At 53.5% G+C, this 10,381-nt stretch overlaps 1 protein-coding gene across 1 annotated transcript; it reads left to right on the plus strand.

Annotated features, from left to right (window-relative positions):
* The first annotated feature begins 108 nt into the window (after positions 1-108).
* On the plus strand, positions 109-6,213 carry tafazzin (tafazzin, phospholipid-lysophospholipid transacylase). The gene is made up of 5 exons (XM_055665102.1): positions 109-145; positions 541-603; positions 1,314-1,366; positions 2,915-2,992; positions 4,276-6,213. Exons 1-5 carry the CDS (start codon positions 115-117, stop codon positions 4,390-4,392), a joined length of 342 nt encoding a protein of 113 aa, XP_055521077.1. The 5' UTR covers positions 109-114; the 3' UTR covers positions 4,393-6,213.
* Positions 6,214-10,381: the final 4,168 nt, after the last annotated feature.

A 10,381-nucleotide genomic window follows, 5' to 3' on the forward strand; every position in this document is an offset into this window, starting at 1 on the left:
GTTGTGTAACGTTAGTACCTCCACGCATGTAAGCCACTACTCATCACCCCTCATTCCCTGCCTGCCCTTTCCCTCTCTAATCTTGCTCTCTCCTCATTTGCAGGGAAGGTCAACATGACACAGGAGCACATGAGACTGAAGTGGGGTAAGTATGGATCACTCGGTTCGTGCTATTGAGGGAGCCCAGCGTAGGTTCACCAGGTTAATTCCCGGGATGGCGGGACTGTCATATGCTGAGAGAATGGAGCGGCTGTGGGCTTGTACACTCTGTGGAGTTTAGGAGGGACCTCATTGAAACATATATGAGATTGTTAAGGGTTTGGACACGCTAGAGGCAGGAAACATGTTCCCCGATGTTGGGGGAGTCCAGAACCAGGGGCCACACACACACCAATGCCTTGTACAATTTTAACATTACATCCCAACTTCTATACTCAATACACAATATTCTCAAACGCTGTCTCTCCAACGCCTTGTACAACTGCAACCTGACCTCCCGACTTCTATATCTAATATGTGATTGTGTTGTATTTCCTGCAGGAATTGGAAGACTTATCGCTGAGTGCTCCTTAAATCCCATTGTCCTTCCTCTCTGGCATGTGGGTGAGTCTCAGATGTGGGGGGGGGGGGGGGTCGTACATACCCCAAGAAGAAGCAGGACAGGGTCGCACTGGTCAGGGGCAGTCACGGTGGCGTCCAGCGGTCGAACGCAGCGCCGGAGACCCGGGCGCTGTCTGTACGGAGTTTGCACGCCCTCCCGTGACCTGCGTGGGTTTTCTCCGTGACCTTCTGTGTCCTCCCAAGCTCCAAAGACGTGCGGGTTTTTGTAGGTTAATTCCCGGGATGGCGGGACTGTCATATGCTGAGAGAATGTGGAGCGGCTGTGGGCTTGTACACTCTGTGGAGTTTAGAAGGATGAGAGGGTATTGGCTATATATAAGAGGGAGTTAGATGTGGCCCTTGTGGCTAAAGGGATCAGGGGGTATGGAGAGAAGGCAGGTACGGGATACTGAGTTGGATGATCAGCCATGATCATATTGAATGGCGGTGCAGGCTCGAAGGGCCGAATGGCCTCTCCTCCTGCACCTAATTTCTATGTTGCTATGTATCTATATCTCATTGAAACATACAAGATTGTTAAGGGCTTGGACACGCTAGAGGGTAGAGGATAGCGTTAGTGTGCGGGGGGGATCGCTGGACGGCACGGGCTCGGTGGGGCCGAAGGGCCTGTTTCCGCGCTGTGTATCTCTAAACTAAGCCAAACTGAACTGTAGCCAGTCTTGATTAATGCAACACTCTCTGCCTCGTTACAGGTTTGTGTGATGTTCTCCCAAATAACCCACCCTATTACCCTCGCCTGGGGAAGGTAAGTCACTCCCCCCACCCCCACTTCCCCGCTGAGCGCAATAAACAGGGTGATTGCATAATATTTTGTTAATACATTTTCATTAAAGCAGTGGATGCTGTCTATATGGACTTTAGTAAGGCCTTTGACAAGGTTCCTCATGGAAGGTTGGTTAAGAAGGTTCAACTGTTGGGTATAAATGCAGGACTAGCAAGATGGATTCAACAGTGGCTGAATGGGAGAAGCCAGAGGGTAATGGTGGATGGCTGTTTGTCGGGTTACATAGAAACATAGAAATTAGGTGCAGGAGTAGAGGCCATTCGGCCCTTCGAGCCTGCACCATTCGCCATTCAATATGATCATGGCTGATCATCCAACTCGGTATCCTGTACCTGCCTTCTCTCCATACCCCCTGATCCCTTTAGCCACAAGGGCCACATCTAACTCCCTCTTAAATATAGCCAATGAACTGTGGCCTCAACTACCCTCTGTGGCAGAGAGTTCCAGAGATTCACCACTCTCTGTGTGAAAAAAAGTTCTTCTCATCTCGGTTTTAAAGGTTTTCCCCCTTATCCTTAAGCTGTGACCCCTTGTCCTGGACTTCCCCAACATCGGGAAGAATCTTCCTGCATCTAGCCTGTCCAACCCCTTAAGAATTTTGTAAGTTTCTATAAGATCCCCTCTCAATCTTCTAAATTCTAGAGAGTATAAACCAAGTCTATCCAGTCTTTCTTCATAAGACAGTCCTGACATCCCAGGAATCAGTCTGGTGAACCTTCTCTGCACTCCCTCTATGGCAATAATGTCCTTCCTCAGATTTGGAGACCAAAACTGTACGCAATACTCCAGGTGAGGTCTCGCCAAGACCCTGTACAACTGCAGTAGAACCTCCCTGCTCCTAGACTCAAATCCTCTATGGCAAGAATGTCTTTCCTCAGATTAGGAGACCAAAACTGTACGCAATACTCCAGGTGTGGTCTCGCCAAGACCCTGTACAACTGCAGTAGAACCTCCCTGCTCCTTGACTCAAATCCTCTATGGCAAGAATGTCCTTCCTCAGATTTGGAGGCCAAAACTGTACGCAATACTCCAGGTGTGGTCTCACCAAGACCCTGTACAACCCAGGACAGAGAGGTCGGATTCGGAGAGGGAGGGGGAGTTGAAGTGCTGAGCCACCGGGAGATCAGATTGGTTCTTGCGGACCGAGCGGAGGTGTTCGGCGAAACGATCGCCCAACCTCCGCTTGGTCTCACCGATGTAGAGCAGCCGACACCTAGAGCAGCGGATGCAGTGGATGAGGTTGGAGGAGATGCAGGTGAACCTCTGTCGCACCTGGAACGACTGCTTGGGGCCTTGGATGGAGTCGAGGGGGGAGGTGAAGGGACAGGTGTTGCATCTCTTGCGGTTGCAACGGAGAGTGCCCGGGGAGGGGGTTGGTGCAGGAGGGAAGGGAAGACTTGACAAGGGAGTTGCGGAGGGAACGTTACACGCATGCAAATACACTCACTCTCCTCTCCCCGGGTTCTCCCACACAAGCCTGACGCCTCTCCTCTCCTCTCCTCCCCCCAGAGAATCACCGTGTACGTCGGGAAGCCCTTCACCCTGGAGCAGCTTGTGACCCGGTTGCGGGAGGAGAACCGCTCACCGGTCAGTATCGGTGGGAGGGGGAGTGGTCTGGAGTGGGGAGGGGGGAGGGAGAAGGAGAGAGGGAGGGGGCAGTGGGAGGGATGGGGAGAGAGGGGGTGGTGGGTGAGTGAGGAGGAGGAGAGAGGGGGAGAAAGGTGGAATGGCCCTGTGGGACAGCCTAGAGGGGCTGAAGGGCCTGTTCTAGCCTTGTGGGATTAAAGGGCCTGTCCTAACCTTGTGGGACTGTCTAGAAGTAGCTGAAGGGCCTGTCCTAGGGCCTGTTCTAGCTCTGTGGGACTGTCTAGAGGGGTTGAAGGGCCTGTTCTAGCCTTGTTGGACTGTCTAGAAGTAGCTGAAGGGCCTATCCTAGCCTTGTGGGACAGTCTAGAGGGGCTGAAGGGCCTGTTCTAGCTCTGTTGGACTGTCTAGAGGGGCTGAAGGGCCTGTTCTAGCCTTGTGGGACTGTCTAGAGGGGCTGAAGGGCCTGTCCTAGCCTTGTGGGGCTGTCTAGAGGGGCTGAAGGGCCTGTTCTAGCCTTGTGGGGCTGTCTAGAGGGGTTGAAGCCTTGTGGGACTGTCTAGAGGGGCTGAAGGGCCTGTCCTAGCCTTGTGGGACAGTCTAGAGGGGTTGAAGGGCCTGTTCTAGCTCTGTGGGACTGTCTAGAGGGGCTGAAGGGCCTGTTCTAGCCTTGTGGTACAGTCTAGAGGGGTTGAAGGGCCTGTTCTAGCCTTGTTGGACTGTCTAGAGGGGTCGAAGGGCCTGTTCTAGCCTTGTTGGACTGTCTAGAGGGGCTGAAGGGCCTGTTCTGGCTCTGTGGGACTGTCTAGAGGGGCTGAAGGGCCTGTCCTAGCCTTGTGGGGCTGTCTAGAGGGGGCTGAAGGGGCTGTTTCAGCCTTGTGGGACTGTCTCTAGCTCTGTGGGACTGTCTAGAGGGGCTGAAGGGCCTGTCCTAGCCTTGTGGGGCTGTCTAGAGGGGCTGAAGGGCCTGTTCTAGCCTTGTTGGACTGTCTAGAAGGGTTGAAGGGCCTGTTTTAGCCTTGTGGGACTGTCTAGAAGTAGCTGAAGGGCCTATCCTAGCCTTGTGGGACTGTCTAGAGGGGCTGAAGGGCCTGTTCTAGCTCTGTGGGACTGTCTAGAAGTAGCTGAAGGGCCTATCCTAGCCTTTTGGGACAGTCTAGAAGTAGCTGAAGGGCCTATCCTAGCCTTGTTGGACTGTCTAGAGGGGTTGAAGGGCCTGTTTTAGCCTTGTTGGACTATCTAGAGGGGCTGAAGGGCCTGCCTGACTTGCTTCTCTCCGTCTGCAGATGGAGATGCGTAAAGCACTGACGGACCTCATCCAGGAGGAGTTGTGGAAGCTGAAGGGCCTGGCGGAGGCAACACACCAGGGATACCACGGTTCCCGTGGCCCTGGAAGGCCCTAGGGCCCAGGCCCAGCATGGCCGAGCCAAGCCGGGCGGAGCAGGGCCAAGCTGGGCCGAAGTTAGCCAGGCCCAGCCCACCCCAGCGGAACAGGGCCCAGTCAACTAGGCCGAAAAGCCTTAATTCCGCCTCTGTGATTGACCAACTCGGGGTAGCCCTGGTGTTTGGAGCTCTTCAACTCACAGTAACGTCTGGCAAACCTTCGGCCCATCGTCCCCCATGCTGGCCGGGGCTCAAGAGACCCTTCGCTTGTAAAACGCCAACAGATTTCTGGAGTTTCCTTCACGGACACCAAGGTACGGAGAAGAATCTTGGGTTGCGTTGCTAACTGGCCTACTGCGGGCGGCTCTAAACAGGAATGAGGTTGAGGCCTTAAGGCCCTGTCCTTGGCTCGCAAATTACGCAAGCTCGTGGTCGCGTTGAGGGGCAGGGCATCGTGGAGTTGTGCGCGATATCGCGCGGCGCTCCGAAATCTTTGTCGCGAACGAAATCTTCGCCCGCCAACGGCCTCTCACGTAACTGACGGCCAAAGTAGGACAGGCCCAAGACCCAGGCGCGATGCAACGTCTCACCTCCAGCAGCAGCAGAAGCGCGCAAACGATCGCCGAGCACGGCCTGGGGCTCACGGCCGCTGTGCTCCGGATCCGCCCCCGCTTCTACTCCCCAAGAAAACTGAAGACAGACACAAAACGCTGGAGTAACTCAGCGGGACCGGCGGCATCTCTGGAGAGAAGCAATGGGTGACGTTTCGGGTCAAGACCCTTCTTTTCAGACTGAAGAAAGAGTCTCGACCCATTCCTTCTCTCCAGAGATGCTGCCGGTCCCGCTGAGTTACTCCGGCATTTTGTGTCCATCTTCAAATGACGTCACGCGCTCCAGACAGATGTGCGGGCGCATATGTAATCGCGCCCGACTGTTGCGTAATTTGCGTGCCAAGAACACGTAGGTGGGACAAGTCCCTTAATTCTGTTCCTACGAACTAAGACATCTTGTTGCCGCATGTTCGCCGGCTGCTCCAGAAATGTGTTTCTTTGTCAAAAACTAATACACTGCTATCAAGGATCAGGCAGTTGCTCCAGAAGTTTGTGTGATTTTTTTTTAAACCAGCATTCTGCGATAAAGGTTGACAAAATGCTGGAGAAACTCAGCGGGTGAGGCAGCATCGATGGAGCGAAGGAAATTGGCGACGTTTCGGGTCGAGAAGGGTCTTCTTCAGCAAGAAGACCAAAGAGCTCATTGTAGACTTCAGGAAGTCCAGAGGCGGCACGCACACCCCCATCCACATTAACGGGACGGAGGTGGAACGTGTTTCTAGCTTCAGGTTCCTGGGAGTCAACATCTCCGATGACCTCTCTTGGACCCACAATACCTCTACTCTGATCAAGAAGGCTCATCAGCGTCTCTTCTTCCTGAGGAGAGTGAAGAAGGTCCATCTGTCTCCTCAGATCCTGGTGAACTTCTACCACTGCACCATCGAGAGCATCCTTACCAACTGCATCACAGTATGGTATGGCAACTGCTCTGTCTCCGACCGGAAGGCATTGCAGAGAGTGGTGAAAATTGCCCAACGCATCACCGGTTCCACGCTCCCCTCCATTGAGTCTGTCCAAAGCAAGCGCTGTCTGCGGAGGGCGCTCAGCATCGCCAAGGACTGCTCTCACCCCAACCATGGACTGTTTACCCTCCTACCATCTGGGAGGCGCTACAGGTCTCTCCGTTGCCGAACCAGCAGGTCGAGGAACAGCTTCTTCCCGGCGGCTGTCACTCTACTCAACAACGTACCTCGGTGACTGCCAATCACCACCCCCCCCCCCGACACTTTTTTATTTTTTTTTATTCAAATCGTTTGCTATGCCGCTCTTCAAGGGAGATGCTAAATGCATTTCGTTGTCTCTGTACTGTACACTGACAATGACAATTAAAATTGAATCTGAATCTGAATCTGAATCTGAAGTCTGAAGAAGGGTCTCGACCCAAAGCGTCACCAATTCCTTCGATCCATAGATGCTGCCGGTCCCGCTGAGTTCCTCCAGCATTTTTGTCTATCTTCGATTTTTCCAGCATCTGCAGTTCTTTCTTAAACAATATAAAGGATCAGGCACTTACTCAAGAAATTTGTGTTTTTTTAAAGCTAATATACTGCTATAAATATATGTATCGGATCTCATATTTCGCAGCCTAGTGGTATGAATATTGATTTCTCTAACTTCAAGTAACCCCGGCATTCCCTCTCTCTCCATCCCTCCCCCACCCAAGTTGCACCAGCTTCTCGTTCTCACCCAGCAAGCCTGTTACCTTCTTCCCTTCCCTCTCGTACCACCCCCTCCCCGGGCACTTTCCCTTGCAACCGCAAGAGATGCAACACTTGCCCCTTCACCTCCCCCCTCGACTCCGTTCAAGGACCCAAGCAGTCGTTCCAGGTGCGACAGAGGTTTACCTGCATCTCTTCCAACCTCATCTATTGCGTCCGCTGCTCTAGATGTCAGCAGATCTATATCGGTGAGACCAAGCGGAGGTTGGGCGATCGTTTCGCCGAACACCTCCACTCGGTCCGCAATAACCAAGCTGACCTCCCGGTGGCTCAGCACTTCAACTCCCCCTCCCACTCCGTCTCCGACCTCTCTGTCCTGGGTCTCCTCCATGGCCACAGCGAGCAGCACCGGAAATTGGAGGAACAGCACCTCGTATTCCGTTTGGGGAGTCTGCATCCTGGGGGCATGAACATTGAATTCTCCCAATTTTGTTAGTCCTTGCTGTCTCCTCCCCTTCCTCAGTCCCCCTGCTGTCTCCTCCCATCCCCCAGCCTTCGGGCTCCTCCTCCTTTTTCCTTTCTTGTCCCCGTCCACCCCCGCCCCCGATCAGTCTGAAGAAGGGTTTCGGCCCGAAACGTCGCCTATTTCCTTCGCTCCATAGATGCTGCTGCACCCGCTGAGTTTCTCCAGCATTTTTGTCTTCCTTCGATTTTCCAGCATCTGCAGTTCCTTCTTAAACATGCTGTCTGTCCCGGTGAGTTACCTCAGCTTTTTGTGCCTATCTCCCATCTTTAATCTGACTTGCACTAAAGATAGACACAAAAAGCTGGAGGAACTCCGCGGGACAGGCAGCAACTCTGGAGAGAAGGAATGGGTGACGTTTCAGGTCGAGACCCTTCTTCAGACTGGATAGGGATAAGGGAGATTTGTGTCTTAACCATTGCTATAAAGGTTTGGCTGTATTAAACAGAATAGTTCTCTGCCTCAGAGGGCGGTGGAGGCCGGTTCTCTGGATGCTTTCAAGAGAGAGCTAGATAGGGCTCTTAAAAAAAGCGGAGTCAGGGGATATGGGGAGAAGGCAGGAACGGGTACTGATTGGGGATGATCAGCCATGATCACATTGAATAGCGGTGCTGGCTCAAAGAGCCGAATGGCCTCTACTCCTGCATCTATTGTCTATTGTCTATAGTGACAGATTTTTTACGAAGATGTTGCCAGGACTAGAGGGTGTGAGCTACAGGGAGAGGGTTTCACACAGAGAGTGGTGAATCTGTGGAATTCTCTGCCACAGAAGGTAGTTGAGGCCAGTTCATTGGCTATATTTAAGAGGGAGTTAGATGTGGCTAAAGGGATCAGGGGGTATGGAGAGAAGGCAGATATGGGATATTGAGTTGGATGATCAGCCATGATCATATTGAATGTCAGTGCAGGCTGGAAGGGCCGAATGGCCTACACCAGCACCTATTTTCTATGTCTCTATGTGTGGGCTACAGGGAGAGGTTGGAGCAGGCTGGGTTTCTATTCCATGGAGCGCAGGAGGATGAGGGGCGATGTTACAGAGGTGGATAAAATCATGAGAGGAATAGATCGGGCAGAGTCTCTTGGCCAGAGTAGGGGAATCGAGGACCAGAGGACACAGGCTCAAGGTGAAGGGGAAAAGATTTAATAGGAATCTGAGAGGTGACTTTTCCACACATGTATGGAACATAGAAACATAGATAGAAACATGGAAATTAGGTGCAGGAGTAGAGGCCATTCGGCCCTTCGAGCCTGCACCGCCATTTAATATGATCATGGCTGATCATCCAACTCAGTATCCCGTACCTGCCTTCTCTCCATACCCCCTGATCCCCTTAGCCACAAGGGCCACATCTAACTCCCTCTTAAATATAGCCAATGAACTGTGTGGCCTCAACTACCCTCTGTGGCAGAGAGTTCCAGAGATTCACCACTCTCTGTGTGAAAAAAGTTCTTCTCATCTCGGTTTTAAAGGATTTCCCCCTTATCCTTAAGCTGTGACCCCTTGTCCTGGACTTCCCCAACATCGGGAACAATCTTCCTGCATCTAGCCTGTCCACAACCCCTTAAGAATTTTGTAAGTTTCTATAAGATCCCCTCTCAATCTTCTAAATTCTAGAGAGTATAAACCAAGTCTATCCAGTCTTTCTTCATAAGACAGTCCTGACATCCCAGGAATCAGTCTGGTGAACCGTCTCTGTACTCCCTCTATGGCAAGAATGTCCTTCCTCAGATTTGGAGACCAAAACTGTACGCAATACTCCAGGTGTGGCCTCACCAAGACCCTGTACAACTGCAGTAGAACCTCCCTGCTCCTAGACTCAAATCCTCTATGGCAAGAATGTCCTTCCTCAGATTTGGAGACCAAAACTGTACGCAATACTCCAGGTGTGGTCTCACCAAGACCCTGTACAACTGCAGTAGAACCTCCCTGCTCCTGGACTCAAATCCTGCTGCTGGACGAGCTGCTGGAGGAGGTAGTTGAGGCTGGGACTATCCCATTGTTTAAGAAACAGTTAGACAGATACATGGATAGGACGGGTTTGGAGGGATATGGACCAAACGCGGGCAGGTGGGACTAGTATAGATGAGGGCATGTTGGCCGGTATGGGCAAGTTGGGCCGAAGGGCCTGTTTCCACACTGTATCACTCTATACCTTGGACTACACGAACATCAGTAGCAATTAATTCCAATTTCACCATCCACTGCCTTAAACAAAATAAAGAAAATTCTCGTTGTATTCTTTCTAAAGGTACGCGTTTTTATTCTGATGGGGGTCACACAGCAAGTGGGGCCGAAGGGCATTGTTTCTACTCTGCGGCCGGCAGCGGGACTCGAACCCTCGACCCCAGAGGAGGCGTCCAGCTCGTGACATCATAGAGGAGGGGGAAAGGGGGGCGGGACGTGGGTGACTGACGTCAAGGTGAACCAATCAGTGGCCGGGACCAGTGGGTGTTGACTGGCGTGAGGGGCAGCCAATGGGCAGCAGGGGGCGGGAGAGAATCCACCAATGGGCGCGGGGGAAGGCGGGACCTTGAGGTGAAGGAGACCGGGGCGGGACATGTGTTGAGTGACGGGGGACGGGGCCAATGGGCGGGAGAAGATTAACCAATGGGTGGCACCAGTGGGCGGGACAGGAGTTCAGTGACGGAGGCGGTCAGGGGGCGGGATAAGTGTTGAGTGACGGGCATGTGGCCAATGGGAGCTGTGGGCGGGAGAAGATCCACCAATGGGCGCGGTGGGTGGCATCAGTGGGCGGGATAAGTGTTGAGTGACGGGGAATAGGACCAATGGGCGCGGTGGGAGGGGAGACATCCACCAATGGGTGGCACCAGTGGGCGGGACAGGAGTTCGTGACATGTTCTGAGTGACGGGGGACTGAACCAATGGGCGCGGTGGGCGGGTGAAGATCCACCAATGGGCGGTGCAAGGGGGCGGGTCAGGTGTTGAATGACGGAGGACTGGGCCAATGGGCGGGGCGCTGGTCGGCGTCAGGTGACAGGCGGCAAACGGTAACGACGCCGGTGGGCGGGACACATGTTGAGTGACGGGCGGCGGGACCAATGGGTGCGGGGGGCGGCAGCCCGGGGCGTGGCATGATCTGAGTGACGGGGAAATGAACCAATGGACGCGGTGGGCGGGTGAAGATCCACCAATGGGTGGCGCCGGGGGGCGGGACAGGCGTTGAGTGACGGGGCGGGGGGGCGGCGGCGTCAGGTG

This window comes from Leucoraja erinacea, unplaced genomic scaffold (assembly GCF_028641065.1).
Source record: "Leucoraja erinacea ecotype New England unplaced genomic scaffold, Leri_hhj_1 Leri_1073S, whole genome shotgun sequence".
Lineage (NCBI taxonomy): Eukaryota > Metazoa > Chordata > Chondrichthyes > Rajiformes > Rajidae > Leucoraja > Leucoraja erinaceus.

What these genes read in the sequence shown, in the direction of transcription:
- tafazzin (XM_055665102.1), top strand. Translation starts at nt 115, where the DNA reads ATGACACAGGAGCACATGAGACTGAAGTGGG. An exon ending in GCACATGAGACTGAAGTGGG is followed by an intron (nt 146 to 540) that starts GTAAGTATGGAT and finishes TATTTCCTGCAG; the next exon opens with GAATTGGAAGACTTATCGCT. An exon ending in CCTTCCTCTCTGGCATGTGG is followed by an intron (nt 604 to 1,313) that starts GTGAGTCTCAGA and finishes GCCTCGTTACAG; the next exon opens with GTTTGTGTGATGTTCTCCCA.